Source organism: Pelodiscus sinensis, chromosome 1 (assembly GCF_049634645.1).
Source record: "Pelodiscus sinensis isolate JC-2024 chromosome 1, ASM4963464v1, whole genome shotgun sequence".
NCBI lineage: Eukaryota > Metazoa > Chordata > Testudines > Trionychidae > Pelodiscus > Pelodiscus sinensis.
In genome coordinates, this window is record NC_134711.1 from 131,184,866 (window position 1) to 131,205,240 (window position 20,375).

The 20,375-nt window shown below is 49.3% G+C and overlaps 1 protein-coding gene and 1 long non-coding RNA gene across 4 annotated transcripts in view; one reads left to right on the plus strand and one right to left on the minus strand.

Moving 5' to 3' along the window:
* The window catches only part of CD9 (CD9 molecule), a 42,860-nt gene extending 41,535 nt beyond the window's left edge, over positions 1–1,325 (minus strand). The window contains 1 exon segment of the mRNA NM_001286914.1: positions 1,127–1,325. Coding sequence (NP_001273843.1) covers positions 1,127–1,192 — 66 coding nt within the window. The 5' untranslated portion in view covers positions 1,193–1,325.
* Positions 63–20,375, plus strand: part of LOC142818901 (uncharacterized) — a 57,780-nt gene continuing 37,467 nt past the window's right edge. The window contains exons 1-3 of one of the 3 annotated variants that reach the window (XR_012896596.1): positions 63–561; positions 12,038–12,225; positions 13,579–16,127. This is a non-coding gene — a long non-coding RNA (uncharacterized LOC142818901). Of the gene's footprint in view, positions 562–11,473; positions 11,789–12,037; positions 12,226–13,578; positions 16,128–20,375 lie in introns of those variants that run through there. The other 2 variants (XR_012896595.1, XR_012896598.1) reach the window with 2 other exon arrangements.

The window sequence follows — 20,375 nt, forward strand, 5'->3', positions numbered from 1 at the left end:
GCCGAACATTACAAATCACTTTCCACTTGTAATCATATCTACTAACCTATGGAAAACGAGTCCCCAAAGGAAATGTGACATCAATAGTCTGTACTAGAGGAAGGAATCTTAAAACCCACCGCATGGGTTAACGTGTCTTGCTTTTTTATTACGATGATCGTTTGCTAGCATTGACTTAACATTCAAGTTCTACAAGATAATTTAGTTTCTGGGAGTTTGGTTGCCTCCCCCACTCAGTCGCTCCAGCAATTAGCCAAATTAGGACATGTAGAAACGTCAGTGGCCTTTTTTCAAAGCCAAACTCGGGGAAACGGAGCTGAATGGCAAGTCCAGGGCGGTGAAACCGTACTTGACATGCCCCCAGGCTGAGGTGCGTTAGCCGGCCGCCGGAGTCTTTTCTGTTCACACGCTGGTCCTGCGAGCAGCTGGCAGCCTCCAGCAGAAACATACCGGGCGTCCCCATAGCACCCCCCCGCAGCCCCACCCTGGATCATGGCGCGGCGCTTGGGGGCGGAGCGGAGCCAGGCACGCGGCTGAGACGACGGAGAGATCCCCTTGAAGGTCCAACAAGTTCTCCCTACGGGACACAACTCGCCCCCCCCCCAAGTCCCAGGCGCTCGGTTCCCTGTGCGGACTCCCCCCGGGGCCCGTGCGCTTGCACCCCGCTGGGTTGGGGGGGCGGTGGGGCAGCGCAGCAGGGCCCCCACCTGGGCAGCGCAGCAGGGGAGGAGACGCCCGCGGGCAGGGCCAAGCTGCGACTCTCAGAGCCAGCCCCGCTGCGGCACAGGCAGGTCTCCCCCGCGCGCCCCTTCCTCGGGGCGGCGCCTGCCTCGCCCGGGCGTAGCCTGGAAGCGCCGCCAGCCACCCCCTGCTGCCCGCGGGGCAGAGCCCGGCCCGGCCCGCGCCGCAAGCTCCTGCGCGCCTGGGGAGCAGGGGGGAGACCGCCGGGACCCACAGCTTGGGGGGGGGGCAGGCCACGTGCTCGGGGAGCGGGGCCCGGCTCCAGGGGAGCGAGCCGCGCTCCCGCCCCGCACTTCTTCCCTCCCACGCCGCACCTGGCCGGGCTCCTCCCGGGGTGGGGCCGCGGCGGGAGAAAACGGGGGGGATCGGGGCGCGGAGCTCTTACCCAGAAAACGAAGTTGAAGCCGAAGAGCAGGTACTTGATGCACTTGGTGCCGCCCTTCACTGCCATTCTGCGCGAGGGTCGGGGCGCTGAGCAGCTGCCGTGAGCGGACGGGACGCAGAGGATACTTTGAAAAGTGCCACTCCTTAAATCCGGGTTTCCGTTGAGCTGATCCCAACCCGGCCCTCTTCACCGCTCCTCTGCCTGCCCTGCCCCTCTTCCCTCCTTCTAGCCCTGCCTCTCAATACCTGCCCTGCCCGCTAGCCAGTCACGGCTCTCCTCCCACTGCCCTGCCTCTCTCCCCACCCTCCCCTTTCCCCTCCTCTCTGCTCTTCCCTCTGCTTCTCTGCCCACTCGTCTTCTAAACTGCTGCCAGATACTTCTGCTTCTACACCCTCCTCTGCCCGGAGCTTTTAGCATCTCCTTTTCCTCAAGCCCTTCCCTCCAGCAGCCTCTAGGCCTGCCTTTACTATGGATTACACATTATGCCTAGTGATAGAAATGTAGCCCTGTTAGTCTGGTGTAGCTGAAACAAAATATAGTCCTGTACATTATGCCTAGGTGTGTATACTCTGGGCCAACCCCCACTTGATACACATGGATCAAACAACTAACCTGCCCCACCCCCACCCCACACACATGCCTCTGATTTTCATGCTGAAGGGGAATAGTGTCAATACTTTAACAACAGCAGTTAATCCAGAAACAAGCCAGCATCTGAGTGGGTGCTGTCCCTGTAACACTTGATCTCTTCTAGGATTGAGAGGGCACCCTGGGAAATGTTAAAGTTAGGGGAATCCAGCTAGAGATGTAAGAGTGTAGTTGATTAACTGATAAGCAAAAGCTTGTCGGTTAATGCTATAGACTACATGCTTTCCCCTCATCTTTGCCAGTACATATTTGTTGTTGTTCAAGTTTTATCTACTCACTGTCTCTCTTTTTCTTCCTCCCTTCCCCTTTTCCCCTGACCCTTCCCTTATTTATCCTTGGATCTGGACTCATTATACTCCGGTCATCTGAAGAAGTGGGTTTTGCCCATGAAAGCTCATGATACCATCTATATGTTTTGTTAGTCTTTAAAGTGCTACTAGACAATTTGTTGTTTTTTTAGTAAATTTTTTAGCAGGCAGGCCTGTAGCACAGCTCAGTCCTGGCTCACACCAGGTCAGGAACTTACCCCTGCTGCAGCTCTGCATTTAAAGTGTATTAGGAGCTAGGCTGGTAGTTAGCCCAACTCAGTTCTGTCTGCAACCCCTGCCCCTGCCCGGACAGGTGCTGCTGCCACCCCATGCTGCTGCCTCTGTATCAGAGGCACCAATGCAGGATGACAGGCAGATGGTTCTTGAGGGGAGCTGGTTTTTAAACAGGCTCCCCTCACGGACCAGTTCCTGCCTGGCACTCTGTGCTGCTTTGTCTATATCAGATGCAGCAACACAGAGTGGCAGGGAGCTGCTCGGGAGTGGGGCCAGAGCACACTGGCTATCAGCCCCACCCTGGGGACTGTAGAATAGTCCAGTAACCAATAAGAATATATGAGGTTAATCGACTATTCAATTAACCGATATTTAACATTCCTAAAGTCAGCTAGCATAGAAGTATAAAACCTGTGATTCTTTGAGTGCTTGCTCATGTCCATTCAACAAAAGTGTATGTGCCTGCCACATGCACCAGTGCCTGAAGTTTTTCTCTAAGCAATACCCATCAGGATCAGTACCCCCTGGAGTGATGTACATATGCCACACTACGTTGGACACTCCCTGGCCCCTCGCTCCTCAGTTCCTTCTTGCCAGATCTCCAGCAGAGGGGAGGAGGGTGGGAGGTTGAATGGACATGAGCAACACATCTCCAAGAACACTAGTTACAGAAAAAGGTAACTGTCTTCTTCTTCTTCGAGTGCTTGCTCATGTTCATTCAACATAGGTGTGTGCCTGCCATGTGCAAAGGTGCTGGAAGATTTTCCCTAAGCCATACTTATAGGAGCTGGGGTCCCCACTGCCCCCTGGAGTGGCGCACACACGTCATTCTAGATAGGGTGCCCCTGTTCCTCTTTTACTACCAGTGAAGGTGCTTGGAACAGCATGCCCCAGCTTTGGCTCTGGCAAGCACTCCCTTTGTATTCAAGTTCCCCATTAACGAACTGTGAAGTGCCTGTGAATAGTTAATCTGTAAATTCTGTGAAAGACTCTGCCTGGGGGACTGGGCCCTGGGCAGGGTGGTGTTATGAGGTAGTCACCAAAATTGCGAAGGCGCTCTGGCAGACACTCTCCTCCAGTCCTCCAGTAGCCAAGAGGGCAGAGTGGAAGTACTTTGTCCCAGCAGGAGGCCACAACTACCTTTATACCCACCCCCCACACAACTCCCTCATGGTGGAGTCCATGAACCACTGGGGGCAACAGGGCCAGCCAATGCCCACCCCCAAGAATAAAGACTCCAAATGACTGGGCTTGTTTGGTAGAAAGGCATATTTCTTGGCCAGCTTCCAGCTGAGGGTGGCAAACCACCAGCCCCTGCCTACACGCTACGGCGTGAACACCTGGGGGGTGCTGGCAAAGTTTGAGGCCTCTTTGCCCGAAGCATTTTGCAAGGAGTTGAGGAAGGTTCCTCAGTGGCGCTGGCAGCCTCTACAAACAGTGTCTGATGCTGCAGACTCAGCAGCTCACTACATGGCTTCAGCTATCTGCATGAGGCGAGCTGCTTGGCTTCTCCAGTCAGGTCTGTTCCAGAGGTGCAGAACTCCTTTCAAGACATGCCATTTGACACAGGGGCCCTGTTCACAGAACAGACGGACACAGGGTTGCACGGGCTTAACAACTCCTATACTACCTTGAAAAGCTTGGGCCCTCTACATCCCCAGGTCTCAGAAGAAGCAGTTCAAACTGCAGCCCCAACAAAAGACCCTGTACTCTTGCCTGGAGAGGGCCAATTCACGCCCTAAGCTCCAAAATGCAAACAAGGCCGCCACCCCCCATCTGGCCACTGTTGATTAGCCAGATGAAGTCCCAGGGCAACACCGCTTCTTTTGAGGGTGTGCTCGAGGACGACATACAGGACGCCTGGGATCCTGCCTGACTGTTTTCTGCCAGGCTACGTCCCTTCCTTGTGGCATGGAGGAAAATTATGTCAGATTGTTGGGTCCTGACCCTTCTCCAATGTGGCTACACCCTCCAGCTATCCTCTATGCTGCCTTCCTGCCCTCCGCTCTGGTCCCTCTTCAGGGGCCTCCTCTCTCAAGCAACTCCTTGAACAGGAGCTGTCCCAGTTCCAGTTAAGCCTGGTAGGAGTGGTAGAGAGAGTACCACCAGAATTTGAGAACAAGGGTTTGTCTCACTCCTTCCTTATTCCCAAGGCGAAGAGGGGCTTAAGGCCTATACTGTACCTGCGAGGCCTCAGCAAGTATTTGGCCCACTTCAAGTTCTGTATGGTCTCCCTGGCCACTGTTGTTCCCGAATTAGATCCTGGGGACTGGTATGCTGCCCTCAACCTCAAAGATGCATACTTCCCCATCGCCATCTTCAAAGGCCACAGGCACTTCCTGAGATTTGTAGTTGCAAGGACACACTTCCAATTTGCAGGCCTGCCCTTTGGACTGTCTATGGCCTTGAGGGTCTTTAACGAAGGCATGTCAGTGATGGCGGAATACTGGAGGCGTCTGGGCATCCAGGTGTACCCTTACCTGGACAATTGGCTCATCAAAGGGTTGTCCCAATAGAAGATTCAGAGAGACGTTTGCCTCCTCTTGGACACGTGCCATCAGCACAGCCTCCTTATAGACGAAAAGAAATCCCTTTTGGTGCCTACCCAGAGGATAGAGTTCCTAGGAGTGGTCCTGGACTCCACTACGGCCAGAGCATATCGCTTCCCCAGGAGAGATTTGAGGTCCTTTCCACCCTCATTCGTCAGCTCACGCTCACCCCATTACTACAGTGCGAGTATGTTTGCAGATCCTGGGCCATATGGCAGTGTGCATACATGTAGTGCCCCTGGCCAGACTCAGGACTCTGAAATCACCCTCTGCTTTAACAAACTAGCCTTCCCTTCCCCCAGCTGGGGATAGACCATTGACCCCTTTAGCATCGCATCAGAGAACTGAGGTCAGCGTTAACCAACAATTCTTTCTGAAACCCACTGAACAACTGTGCAGTGCTGCTTTTACACAGCTCCACCCAAGAGGTGGCTGCATCTCAGCACTGAGCAGGGGATCCCTGTCCCACACCAGGGCCAGCTGCTTCTCTGCACCAGGTGAGTGATGCCTGTATAACCAGCCTTAGTGTCAATGCTACACAGTCCCTGGCTGTCTCATAGCCTGTGAAGCATCCCTAAGGGTCCTGCTGTGGTGGGATGCTGGGAGCCATCTTTAGCAAGGTAAATGAACTGGACAGTCATGGGAGTGGGGAGACCAGGTTTGCATTGAGCCAGGTGGTCCCCAGACCATAAAATTTGAGAACCACTGTGCTAGAGGATGAGTGCTGCCTTGGTTGCAGCTCCATGGGAGAGGAAAACATGGAAAACACACAAGTCCCTATCCAGGATATCTGTAGGGCAGCAACATGTTCATCAGTACATATGTTCATGTCTCATTATGCCATCAATTAGCAGGCGAAGGTGGATGCCATGTTTGGCAAGGCTGTATTGCATTTATATAAATCCTCCCCACCTCCACAGACACTGCATATAATCACCTATGCAGGGACGCCATTTCAGATTTTGGTGGGGGGCGGTGACCTGTGCATGCCGTGATTGGGGGCAGAGAGTGAGAGCATGGGAGGCAGACTGAGGACAGCAGCTTCAGCAATGTTACTGAGCATGCTCAATACAAGCCAAGCACCACATGTCGGCTACGTCTACACTAGCATGATTTTCCTCAAATGCTTTTAACGGAAAAGTTTTCTTTTAAAAGCATTTTCGGAAAAGCGCATCTAGATTGGCAGGACGCTTTTCTGCAAAAGCACTTTTTGTGGAAAAGCGTCCGTGGCCAATCTAGACGCGCTTTTCCGCAAAAAAAGCCCCGATCGCCATTTTTGCGATCGGGGCTTTTTTGCGGAAAACAAATCTCTGCTGTCTACACTGGCCCTTTTGCACAAAAGTTTTTCGGAAAAAGACTTTTGCCCGAACGGGGGCAGCATAGTATTTCCACAAAAGCACTGACAATCTTACATGAGCTCGTCAGTGCTTTTGCGGAAATTCAAGCGGCCAGTGTAGACAGCTGGCAAGTTTTTCCGCAAAAGCAGATGATTTTGCGGAAAAACTTGCCAGTCTAGACACAGCCGTCGGGAACCAGTTCCTCCCCCTACACACACACACACACACATCATTTGGGGATACTAAGGTCTTGGAAAACTCCTTTTTTTTGGGGGGGGGGAGGCAGATTACTTAGCTGGTGGGAGCATAGTATCTAAATAAAAGAAAGAAAATTAAATAATTATTAGACCCACTCAGCTCTAACACTAACATATTCTGACATCTGTGGCATGTCACTTAAGGCAGCGGTTCTCAAACTTTTTGGGCTCTGGAGCCCTTTACATGCGTAAAAATTTATGCGGAGCCCCAGCGGTCCACTGATTGTATGTGTTGTACCTATCGATGTTTCCAGTTTGTCAACCTTGCGGAGCCCCTGGAGATGTCTTGTGGAGCCTCTGGGGCTCTGCGGAGCACAGTTTGAGAAACATTGACTTAAGGGACACTAGTCAGCCTTTAAATGTTAATGTCTATTCTTACTTTGTTACTAACTCTGGGGGAAGAGAGAGACCCTATCAGGACTCCTGGGTTCTCTCTCAACTCTGGAAGGGGAGTAGAGTCTAGTGCATTAAAGCAAGGGGGCAGATACATTTCAGATCTATATAAGAACATTAGAACGGCCATACTGGGTCAGACCAAAGATCTTTCAATCCCAGTGTCCTGTCTTCCAACAGTGGCCAATACCAGGTGCTTCAGAAGGAATAAACAGAAGAGGCAAGCATCATGATCCATCCCCTGTTACCCATTCCCAGCTTCTGGCAAACTATCCCTGCCCATTCTGGCTAGTAATCATTGATGGACCTATCCTTCTTGAACTTATTTTGTTCTTATTGGAACCTTGGTATGATTTGCGCCTTTCTACCATCTTATGACAAAGAATTCCACAAGTTGACTGTGCAAAAAATTGTTTTGTTTGGTTTACATTTGCTGCCTATACATTTAATTGGGTCAGCTTCTTGTGTTATGTTAGTGAAGGAATGAATAACATTTCCTATTCTATTTTTCATGATCACCTAATGATCCTTCAGTTATCTTAATAACCAGCCTTTTGTTATTCTTAATCACCCTGCCCCTTCCTCTTTTCCATAACAAAGTCCCTGCCCCAAATGCAAAGCTGCAAGCAGCCCGAACTGTTGCATTTAAGAACTACCTTTGGAGTCAGGGCATGGACTTTAAGTAGACCTCACGCATGAAATTCACAGTCCTCCCCCTCCCCCCCAATCCTCATAAATGGTGCCCCTGCATCTGTGTTGAATAGACATGAGCAAGCACTCGAAGAAGAAAAGACAGCTACCTGTTTCTGTAACTGGTGTTCTTGGAGATGTGTTGCTCATGTCTGTTCAACTTCCCACCCTTCTCCCCTCTGTTGCATAAATTGCAAGGTTTCGTCCCCTTGGAGGCTAGTCTGATTTACCCCAAGAAGAGAGTCACACTTTCAGGCTGGGTCCAACTCAAGTTTATTGGTTGCAACCAAGGTACGGCTAAGGAACTCAATGTTCAAAGCAGAGCCGACCCCCAACATCTCATAGGCAGGGGTTTTTATAGGGTTCACATCTTTCCTGGTTTAGGTGCCTTAACATGATAGGTTACTTCGTCTTTGACATTTAGCATTCCTATAGGTCAGGTTAATTTTCCAAATGAGGTTAAATACAGTGCCTACTTGCTGACTTTGCAGTTACAGCTGTGTTACATTCATTCACTTTTGCTGAACAATGGGCGAGCCATACTTCCCTTTTTCCTTTCCTGCTTGAGCCGGTCACAAGTTTAAAGGATGTGGAATCTATCCATATCTCTACTTAACAGAAGACTGGTTTCACTTCCCCTCGTCTCCTTATTATAAGTTATTACCTGTGACAGGCCTTGACCTTTGTCATGTCTTACTCCTATACAAATAGCAAATATATCTAAGCATTAGCAATGTATGTATATTGTACGTGCCCCTCATAGGGGAATCAATGGCTCCGGGGGATTTGACTTCCCTTTTACACATCACCTCCGCTGGAGTTCTGGCAGGAAGGAACTGAGGAGGGAGGGGCTGGGGTACCCTATATAGCGCGACATGCGTGCGCCACTCCAGGAGGCACTGGGGACCCCTATGGGTACTGCTTAGGGAAAAACTTCTGGCACCGGTACATGTGGCAGGTGTACACACCTATGTTGAATGGACATGAACAACACATCTTGAAGAAGAAGAAGACAGGTAGCTGTCTTTTGTTCTGTTATGCGGTTGCTGCTCTCCTTTCCTATTTTATCTTTGACTCGATTTTTCTATTAAATAAACCTTTTGATTTTTATCCCAAACATATCTGTGGTGTGTAAACTGTGTGGAATATGCGTGCCCAAGTGCACAGGTAATCGGAGGCAGGTTTCACTCTTCCTGGGTGTTGACCCAGAGGAGAAAAGTGTAATGTCTGGTAGTTAAAAGCTTGGGGAGATGGATTTGGAGACTCAGGCCCAGAGATGGTTGTTAAGGTCACTCTGCAAAGAGTAACTAGGTTTCTCAATGTCAGGCTTGAGACTTTTATGCTTGATAGCTGGTTACTGGTGTCATAGTTCTGAACCACAGTAACATAGAATTAAAAACAGTAAAAGCAGCAATAACTTTTCAGTAACTGAACAACACTAACATATCTTACTACTCATCCCAGGGAAGAATGATATACAGACTGAAAGCAAAGATGAGGTGGCTCTGTGCCATTCACCATTTGCTGCAGGGGCATATCTAGGGCAAGTCCTCTTCTGCTCACTTCTCCCTTTCCAGGGAAAATAGAATCTTGCAGCTTGTTTGCACTTGTCAGTTATTTCAGATGATGTTTTTGTTCACTAATTAATAGTCTGAAAATGGTGTTTGCACGGCTTTGTTTCTGCTGTGTTTAGCTACTTGCCTTTGGAATCATTGCATCCACACAAGCATGCAACTTTTGGGGCAAAAGTCCCATGGTGCAATGTTCTGCCACTAGGCACATGCATTCTTGGATTTTTCTTGCACATTATGGAATCAGAATTGGAAGCCACTGAAATTCAAGAAAGGGGAGGGTCAAACTAAAAAATTCTGTAATTCCTTTCCTGTCATCCCATTATTCAGCTGGTGTTTGCAAACTAGTATCAAGTATAGACGAACTCTCAGATTAGTAAAATTAGAAGGATTTTTTCTTCTTATTGACATAAAAAAGACCTCTCAGACTTTGACACCATGTCAACCAGAGCAGTATATACTGCCTTTACTGCAGAGCTCTAAAAGGTCAACAAGAAAGGGGAAAGAAACCCAAAAAACCTAACCAAACCCCACAATCTAGTTCATTGCTCTCAGTTCCATCAAGCCTTCTCGAGAAACAAGTAGTGCTCATGATGCAACACAAAATCCAAAGAAAGTATGATAGCACTAACTGGGAAGTATAAATAAAATATCACAATGAATTATATTTTCATAAATCCTGGAAGTGGAGGGTTACTCTGGCACAGTAGTTCTCAATCAGGTATCCAAGACCCTGTGGGGGGGGGAGGTCATAGCAAGTTTTAGTGGGGTCTACCAAGCAGAGCTACCAGGCAGTACGCAACAACGCGAGTGGGGGCAGGGCCGGGGTGGAGGGAATCCCTAGGGCTGGACTCACTCGTGCTTCGCCAGGACCGTGTGCGGGACAGGCAGCACCCCGGGATCTGTGTGTGCCCTGGTCAGTCCCGCTCCTTCCCCCCGCCTCCCCGGCTAGCCCTGCTCCCTCCGACCCCTTCCCGGCCAGCCCCGCTTCCCGTCGGCTGGTCCCGCCCCGCGCCCCGATCTCCCCCAGCCAGCCCCGCTACCCCCGAGAAGTCCTGCTTCCCACTGGCCAGTTTTTCCCCTCCCGCTCCTCCCGCTCTGCCCAACCCCCTCCCAGCCAGACCTGCTTCCCACCAGCTGGTCTCCCCCCATCTTCCCTGGCCAGCCCCGCTGTCCCCGACCATCCCCTCTCCCCCTGCCAGCCCTGCTTCCCATGAGCTGGTTTCCCCCCCCACACACACACATCCTTCCAGCCAGCCCCACTCCCCTCCCGGACAGTGCTGCCCCCCACCAATCTGACATCAAGTGTGTCCAGTATTTTTTTTGAGGCCACCTGGTAACCCTACTGGCATTAAACACATTGGCTACGTCTAGACTGGCATGATTTTCCGCAAATGCTTTTAACAGAAAAGTTTTCTGTTAAAAGCATTTTCGGAACAGAGCGTCTAGATTGGCACGGACGCTTTTCTGCAAAAGCACTTTTTGCGGAAAAGTGTCCGTGGCCAATCTAGACGCGCTTTTGCACAAAAAAGCCCCAATTGCCATTTTTGCGATCGGGGCTTTTTTGTGGAAAACAAATCTGAGCTGTCTACACTGGCCCTTTTGCGCAAAAGTTTTGCGCAAAAGGGACTTTTGCCCGAACAGGAGCAGCATAGTATTTCCGCAAAAAGCACTGATTTCTTACAGTAGGAAGTCAGTGCTTTTGCGGAAATTTAAGCGGCCAGTGTAGACAGCTGGCAAGTTTTTCCGGAAAAGCTGCTGATTTTCTGGAAAAACTGGCCAGTCTAGACACAGCCATTGGGGTTTAAGGCAGAAAGCCAAAATGCTGCACACCTCAGGGCTGAAGCCTGAGAAATTGGTTTAGGGTCCTGGACAGTTTTACTGCTTGCTCTCCCCTAGTATCAGTCCTGGCTTTCATATGCAGAAAGCCAATTGCTGGAGTACAGGTGGGCCGTGGAGTGTCTGGTTGTATAAGAAGCAATCCCATTCCAGACACATTCCATTTTCCTGGCACAATCAAACCCTTTCTTTGCTTTAAGTTATAAGAGGAAGCTGAAACCAGCATTGGAGGTCCTAGCTCTTACAGTTTAAGAGAAGTCTTTGCTCAAACAGACAAACTGTTTAAAAATATATCGTACATTTCATCCTGCTAACATAATTTGCTATAGAAAGGGTTCTCAATTGTGCTTATGTCTTAGCTTAAATCAGTAATTTACTAGCAAACTAAATAAGAGTTAAACCAGTAAGTGCATCTGCTTTAGGGGTCTGCAACAGTTTAACTGGGTTGATTTTAAATACGCCTATTTGAATTGGTGTCCTCTTTTATAATGGACAAGATCAGTTATTGCAAATGGTAAAAAACACACAGAGGCCCATCTCCTCTGCTGGTGTAAATTTGCCCTTGCCAAAAGACAATTTATACCAGTGGAGGATCTAGGATTGGGAATCACAAAACAAAATCAAGTGTAGCCCAAGGTCTAGTGTGTTTCAGCAGCAGCCCTGGGAACGACAAGTTGTGGACTACAAACTGCGGCATGTTGGGAGAACTTCCTGGTTCCTGCCAGGATGTGCCCTCTGCCCCCAGCAGGGTCTCAGCAAGGAGAAGCAGCACACCGGCTGCATGCTGAGAGAAGGGGCTGCTGAACTGTTTTCCTCTTCTATGTTTTTTTTTACAGGTAGGTCCAGAAAGGGCTATAGGGCACCCCGAGAGGAGTTTAAGTGACACAAAGGGAGAACCTGGACTTGGTTACGTGGGGTTTAGTTACTGTGGGAGTTGGAACATGTGTTCCAGGGGGGCTGTGTTGTGTGCTGTAAGCTCTGCCCCCAGCAGGGTCTCAGCAAGGACTGTGCTAGAAGCAGCACACAGGCTGCATGCCGAGAGAAGGGGCTGCTGAACTGTTTTCCTCTTCTATGTTTTTTTACAGAATAAAGCCTGTTCCTGGTGATTTGTTGGAGTGGGTCTGGTCTGAGGTGCACTCACACATACACAACGCAGAGCACACCAAGCAGCCTCAGGCCTAGCCTCCTCCCCCCCCAATGGTGTAAGAAGTCACAAGCTTCCCCTATGCTGGATAACCTCACACTGGGCTAGCCAACAGGAGGGGTTACACAAGTAAGGACTCTTTACAATAAGTGATGTGGTAATTTAAAGGATGGTAAAACTGAATAGTTTTCAGAACTGTCCAGGGGCAGGCTTACCAATGTTGAAAACAACATGACTGAAATGGCGAGATCTCCTATAGTCAGTTTCCAAATATGAAAAAGAAAGAGATTCTCCCATTAGAAAGCAAGAAAGAAAAATGCATAGCACTGGGAGAAATGAAGGAGTTGGCAGAAATGATCCTCAGAATAGACAGAAATGAACAATGATAATAAATTAACACATGGGGAAGACCTCCAGTACTGGAGCACCTGTGATCTTGAGTGTGGAGTGTAGGGTTGTAAATCAGAAGACCTGCTTTTTGTTGTTGATTCTGTGGCTAGGTTTGTGTGTGTGTGTGTATGTTTTGGGCAAGCCACTTGTCATGGTCACGAGGGATGGCCAGCAGCCTGGGGACCAAGGGGTTAACTGCGTTCCTGTACCTAGCCAGGTAGCATTCAACCGATAGAAATGCAGATAGGGATTTCAAACAGACAAAGGAATTTGAGGGTTTTCCCTCCTTTGTCTCTGAGCCAGTTTTTTGCTCTCTGGGTACTGAGGGGGACAGAGGACATGTCTCTCTCCAAGAAAAGACTCTTCACCATCTGTAAGTAGGGCAAAGTCTAGATAAATCCATTAGGTTTTATTGTTTTCTGCTTTGGGAATTTGGATCTGAGATCTGTGTTATTAGGAATGTTTTTCCCCCCTTCTGTAACTAAGTCCTGAGCCCATGGGAATCCCCCATGAGTTTATTAATTTGTGACTCTTACCATCCAGTCACCTTGATTATGCTTGCAATGGTAGTATTGTTTTGGTAATAAAAGTTTTCTTTTTTATTAACCGGGCATTGGTTCAGTTCTGTGTCCTGGAAAATCTGTCAGTGGGATCTGCATGCCTCTGACTAGAGGGCAGCTACCACAGACTGCAATTGGTATTTTCTCTTTTCTTTTTCAAGCTCTTTGGGAAAAGAGCTTGGGGTACCCTGGGGTTGGTTTCAAGTGTCCCCCTCTGTTGGTGGATTTAAAAGCACTTGATGGTGGTAGTGGATTTTATCCCCAGAATCTAGGTGTTTAAGATTTGGGGGGGAAGTTTTATACCAAAGCCTGAAAAGATAAGGTTTTGGGGTTGCTTTTGTGGGCCCCCCACTTCTGCATTCATCCTGACAGAGTGGGGAATCAGCCTTGACATGTGTGGAGTATAGGGTTGTAAATCAGAAGACCTGCCTTTTGTTGTTGATTCTGTGGCTAGGTTTTTGTGCGTGTGTGTGTGTGTTTCAGGCAAGCCACTTAACCCCTCTGTACTGTAACAATATGTTTTTTTCTGTAGCCATGTTGGAAGGCCTGTACTAGGCCTGAACCCAAAGCCTTCTTCTGTAGCCAGACTGAAGAGCAGCAGCCATTAGCTGTAAGGCCTGGAGTCACATACATTCCATCTAAATTGTATTAAAAAGGGTCACACCAAGCTGTGAGGAGAGGACTTTTCCCTGATAGCTCCTCCACTGTCACCAGATAAAGAAACAGATCTCAAGATGGGTAAAGAAAACTTAAGTAACACCATTCTGTCTGGCAAGAAACTGCTTATCAATAAAGAATGTTGTGGAATCCTCATTCTATGATCATTGTCATTACACTTTCCAATTGTTTAATTGTGTGATCTCTGTCTGGTTTGTAACTGTTTCTCTCTGCTGTATAATTAATTTTGCTAGGTGTAAATCAATTAAGGTGGTGGGGTATGATTGGTTAGGTAATTTTGTAATGATTGGTTAGTAAAATTATACTAAAATAATGGGTTAAGGTATAGCTAAGCAGGACTCATGTTTTATTATATAAACTGGGGTTCAAGATGGAGACCAGGAAGAAGATCAGAAATAAGAGAAGCAGAAGGAAAGAAGAAAAGGCTGGAAGAAGACCAGGAACACCAAGAGAAAGGGGAAGACCTGGAAAAGAAGAACTCACCTGCAAGATACAGCCTAAGACCAGAGACACTGATATTGCCTGGCCAACAGGGGAAGTCTGCCTGCACCCGGATTGGTGAGCATAACACTGTGTGCTTAGCATGTGTATTCTGCTTGTTTGGGAATTGTCAATAAATAGAGGATAAGAATATTACTGTGTGAGGCTCTTTCAAGTGGCTAAAGATCCTGCAAAACCCGCAAGAAGATGTGCTCTGAGTCCTACAAATTGGGTAAGGGTGGGTGTGTAAATTAACAGGGTTGCACCTTGAGCCCTAGGAACTGGGTAAAGGTGTGTTTCCCTACAGTGTAGAAGGGATAGAGAAATTTGTGCGGGTAACAGTTCCTCTATTTCCCCATGTTGCCAATGTGGTTTTACCTTTTGAAGGTGCTTTCAGAACCACAGATGACAAACACTATACAAGAGCTAACTATTATTACAGTAAAGCCTCAGTATTAATTGGGACAAAACGTGTGTATTTTGAAATGCCAATAAATATCTAGACTATGAGATCCAACCTGCAAAGACTACTAATGACTCACATTTCCCTTTTGTACCTCTCTTCTATATTCACTCCCACACAGAAACAAACACTCACCACTCATACATACTTCTTTTCCAGCACCTATTTTTCTTAAAAATCTCATCCTTCTTATGTACGCCGCCCAAAGCAGATGATATTTTGTATATCTTTGATAGTTGAGGGAGGATATTAATTGCAAGGAATATGAACTCCTGGATGTACCAATCAGCTTGAAGTTCAGGTTGGAGAGGAGAGACAATGGAATTTTCCAGTGACATGGCTTTAGGTTATGTCTGTGGTTAAACCACTACAGCTGCAGCACTGTAACTGCTGTATTATGGGCGCTCATGACAGAAACAGGAGGGGCTCTGCCATTGCTGTAGTTAATTCATGTCTCTGAGAGGCAGCAGTTAGAACATAAGAATGGCCACACTGGGTCAGACCAACGGTCCATCAGCCCAGTATCCTGTCTGCTGACAGTGGCCAATGCCAGATGCCCAAGAGAGAGGGATCGCAACAGCTAATCCTCATGTGATCCCTCCCCTTCACCTACCTCCAGAGAAACAGAGGCTAGGGACACCATTCCTACCCATCTTGGCTAATAGCCATTGCTGGACCTAACCTACATGAATCTATCTAACTAAGTGTCGCCAACCAGTAGATCAGACTCTTCCGTTAGATATCGGAGCCTTTCACAGGTGATCCTGGCTGGGAAGCTAAGAAGTGCTGGCACTTCAGTTGCCCATCCATCCACTGCCCTGCTGCTCCTGCCCTCTGCCTTGGAGCTGCCCCCCTGGGAGCCTCCTGCTTGCTGTGCAGGTATGGGAGGGAGAAGGGGGTGCTGATAACAGAGTGTCCTTCCTACCCCAAATCCTGTATTCTATCTCCACATAAGGAATGTTAAATTGTGGTTAACTGACTAGTTGAGTAGTCGATGGAATTTCCATCGACTACTCAACTAGTCAATAGGCCCTTCCACATTCCCCTTTGGAAATGTACAAGAGCCCCCCCGCTGGGGCTCATTCAAAGGAGGAATGTGGAACTGCACGTACAGCCTGGGCCCAGGGTGAAGACCCGATGACTTTGGGCTGCGTTCGGATGCCTGCTTTTAAATATACGTGAGTCCCAAGCGGGGGCTTTTGTGCATTTCAAAGCCATGGAGCCCGGGGTCAGCAGGGGACTCAGGGTATGTCTACACTACAAAGTTAATTTGAATTAACTTTGATAGGCGCTACACATGCAAACCGCTAGTTCGAACTTAATTCGAACTAGCGGAGTGCTTAATTCGAACTAGGTAAACCTCATTCTACGAGGACTAACGCCTAGTACGAATTAAGGGCTGTGTAGCCACTTAATCCGAACTAGTGGGAGGCTAGCCCTCCCCAGCTTTCCCTGGTTGCCACTCTGGGCACCACCAGGGAAACTCTTCTGCCCCCCACCCAGCCCCGGAGCCCTTAAAGGGGCATGGTCTGGCTACGGTGCCCGTGCCAGGTGCAAGCCTGCCAGCACCCAGCCAGCAGACCCTGCAACTCGCACGACACGAGCCAGCCACCCGCTGCCATCCAGCCCTCCGCCTCTTCCCGGGACCAGGCTGGTGGCTCCCAGGAGCCTGCCCGGGGCCGCAAGAGGCAGGCGCCGCCTGGTCTAGTGCGGACATCGTGGACCTCATCCATGACCTCTGCACTAGGCACAAGAAAGTGGCCGTCTAGGGCAGGATAGCTGCCAGCCTGGCCACCCAGGAGCAGGTTTGCATGAAAATCAAGGTGGTTCACTGAGACCCCCGACCCTGAGCCCTGAGCTTAGAACGGCCATACTGGGTCAGACCAAAGGTCCATCTAGCCCAGTAGCCTGTCTGCCGACAGCGGCCAACACCAGCTACCCCGGAGGGGACGGACCGAAGACAATGACCATGCCATTTGTCTCGTGCCATCCATCTCCAGCCTTCCACAAACAGAGGCCAGGGACACCATTTCTACCCCTGGCTAATACCACTCCAGGGACCCAAGCTCCATGAATTTATCTAACTTCTCTTTAAACTCTGTTCTAGTTCTAGCCTTCACAGCCTCCTGCAGCAAGGAGTTCCACAGGTTGACTCTTTGCTTTGTGAAGAAGAACTTTCTGTTGTTAGTTTGAAGCCTGCTACCCATCCATTTCATTTGGTGTCCTCTACTTCTATTATGGGAACTCATGCTTTTATAGACCTCTATCATATCCCCCCCCAGTCTCCTCTTTTCTAAGCTGAAAAGTCCCAGTCTCTTTAGCCTCTCTTCATGTGGGACCTGTTCCAAACCACCTGTTCCAAACCTGTTGCCCTCCCCTCTCCCACCCTCTCTCTTCCCCTCTCCCACCTCCTTTTCCCAGTCTCCCCGAGTTTTGTTCAGTAAAGAGAGTTTCTATTTTTGAACACGTGTCCTTTATTTTGTACATCAGGAAGGGGGGCTAGGGAGGGGTAAGTGGAAGGAGGTGAGGGAGGAATGGGGTATGAGCCCCCAATGGGGAGGACTGGGGTGGCTCTGCGGGCTCCTCGGGGTGGAAGCTCTCCTGCAGCCCCCTGATTTACACCCCCCCCCGGATGGCAGCCTGCGGCAACTGCAGCTGGGCTGATGGCCGAGTGCTGTGATGTGCCGAGTGTGGGCATTCAGGGCACTCCAAGCCAGGACTGCTTTGCTGTCCCTCATCGAATTAGACAAGCGAGCAGGGAACTCCTGAGAACTGTCTGTCTGGGGTGGGGGTTGGGTCCCTTTAAGCACAGCCCTCGGCTAGCCTGAGGCAGCAGCTCCACACACTAAGTCCTAATCTGATGCCCTGCCGGCACTGCTTCCGGCCAGCTTTAACCTCGGTTCAGGGTCCACTCAATGTAGACATGCTAGTTCGAATTAGCAAAATGCTAATTTGAACTAGTTTTTAGGTCTAGATGCACTAGTTCGAATTAGCTTAGTTCGAATTAACTAGTTCGAATTAGTGCTGTAGTGTAGACATACCCTCAGAGTCCCCCACTAATCCTGGGCTCCATGCTGCGCTGCATGCCACGTGGAACCCGGCGTCAGTTCTGAGGAAATGCTGCATGGAGCATGGGATCAGCTGGGGAGTTCCCAGCTGACCCTGGGCTCCACGGCTGCCCCTTTGAAGGCAGAGGCGGTGCTTCAAAGGGGCAGCTGCTGCATATCTGATCCCTGGCTCAGATGAGCAGTGCTGCCGCTTTGAAATACCCCTTCTCCTCCCCCTTTGCTGCCTCTATCTCATAGGCAGTGGTCCCCAACGCGGTGCCCATGGGCACCATGGTGTCCGCCGGGGCATTTATGTGCGCACGCCGAGTCGGGGTCACTATGGCTACATCTAGACTGCAAGCCTCTTTCAAAAAAGAGCGTCTAGACTGCAAGCAGTACTTTCGAAAAAGCAAGCCGCCTTTTCGAAAGAGAGCACTCAGGCAGTCTGGATGCTCTTTCGAAAAAGCTCTGTTTGCATTCAAGAACGCCTTTTTTCGAAAGAGCACTTTAGAAAAAAGGCGTTCTTCCTCGTGAAATGAGGTTTACCGCCGTCGAAAAAAAAGCCGCGTTCTTTCGATTTAATTTTGAAAGAACGCGGCTGTAGTCTAGACGCAGGTGAAGTTTTTTCGAAAAAAGGCTACATTTTTCTAAAAAACCCCGCAGTCTCGACACAGTCTATGTGGGATGGCTGGGGGAGGACAGGTCGCACAGGCTGCGGGGCCGAACTCGCGCCGTGACGGGGCGTGGAGAAGCGCCGGCGGTGGAAGAACCTGCCGGGGGAGTGCGGCCGGGAAGCTGCGGGAGCAGGGCGGCCGGTCCAGAGCGGCGAAATGGCCTCAGTGAGGGGTCTGGCACAGGCGCACTTGGTACAGGGCTGGCTGGCTGGGCGATGCAGCAGGATGACGTCACCCACCGGTGCGGCGCCTGCCACACAGAAAGGTTGGGGACCACTGTCATAGAGGCAGCTGAGGGGGCAGGGATCAACTAGTCAACAGACTTTCCAATAAGCAAATGCTTAACATATAGTCTACCAGTTGACTAGTTCTTATCATCCCTTCTCCACATTGAGAGAAGGGAGGGAGCTTGGCAATGCATATGTCACGCACACAGTGGGTGTGTCTGTCATTCTCACAAACACACACTGTCCTTCACTCTCATCTTCCAACCCAACACATATGTGGGGGGATTATTGTTACTTGTTTTACTGCTTGCAAAGTGTGTTACTTTGGGGTTTTGACTGGTCTGTGTATTTCATCATTTTCATTTCTCTCACACATATTTAAATCTTCGAGTAGTGAGTTCTAAAATGCCTAACCTGTCATGTCTGGAGTCATTATCCCTATCATAGGCATGTGCAGCACATTTCATTAGGGTGTGCACCCAAAGAATTTTTTTTAAATGTACTTTGACCCCCCATTAGCCACACCCCTAACCCCTGTTAACCACGCCCCTGACCCCCATTGGCCACACCCCCTGACTCCTATTGGCCATACCTCTGGAGGTAACACTCTGGGGGCAAGATGGGCACATAATCAGAAGTAAAAGGTGTCATGTGACCCCCCCCTCTAAGGACTTTTCCCACCATCCTCCTACCAACAGGGATTAATTTGGCCCCCACCAAGTCCCCTCATGCAACTATCCTGCATTAACCCATGTGTGTGACATTAACTTGGGGGCAGAGAGGCTAGAGGAAGTGTTCCCTCTAAGAGTTTCCTCCCATGAGCAGAATGAATTTTGTATTGTGCACCAGTATTCAGTTCATGCTTGTTTGGATGTGCCACTGTGGCACCCAAGTTATTCATAAATATCTCATAAACCTTTACCTTTTCCCTCTGCTGCCATGTCTCCTTCCCTCCATCAGCTCCCCTGGTGCCTGCTGCCCCCCAACCCCTCACCCTCCTCTGCTGTCCTGACTCCTGCCCTTCTCACTGCCCTGAGAAGGGGTGGAGCAGGGGCAGGACCCCAGAGAAGGGACAGGAAGGAAGTGGAATGAGGATATTTGAACCCTGTTAAAGTCCTAGCCTTCACCACATCCTCTAGCAAGGAGGTTGACTGTGGGCTGAGTGGGAAAAAAAACCCCCTTCCTTTTGTTTGTTTTAAACCTGCTGCCTATTATTTCTATTTGGTGAACCCTAGTTCTTACATTGTGGGAATAAGTAAATAACATTTCCTTATTCACTTTTTCTATAAGTCATGATTTTGTAGGTGTCTGTCAAATCCCCCATCAGTTTCCTCTTTTCTAAGCTGAAAAGTCCAAGTCTTTTTAATCTCTCTTCATATGAGAACTGTTCCAAACCCCTAATCGTTGCCCTTTTCTGAACCTCTTCCAATGCCAATATATCTTTTTTGAGATGAGGTGACCACATCCATACGCAGTATTCAAGTTAGGTAGATGGAAGGGATGTGGCCTGCTTAGCTACATCACTCAGGGCAGGGTGTGAACTTTTCAACATCTGAGGGATGTGCTGGGTCATCCTAATTTTTTAGTGTAGTGTTGGCCTTAGACTTGGTGATGTTGAGCCCAATTCTCTCTCTGAATCTCCCATTGAAGTCAGTGGGTATTGTACTTTTGGATTCAGGGCAGCATTGGGCCAGTTGGGACAACTCTGCTTTAAGTTGCCTCAGGTTAAATCTGGAGTAACTCCACTGACTCACTGATTT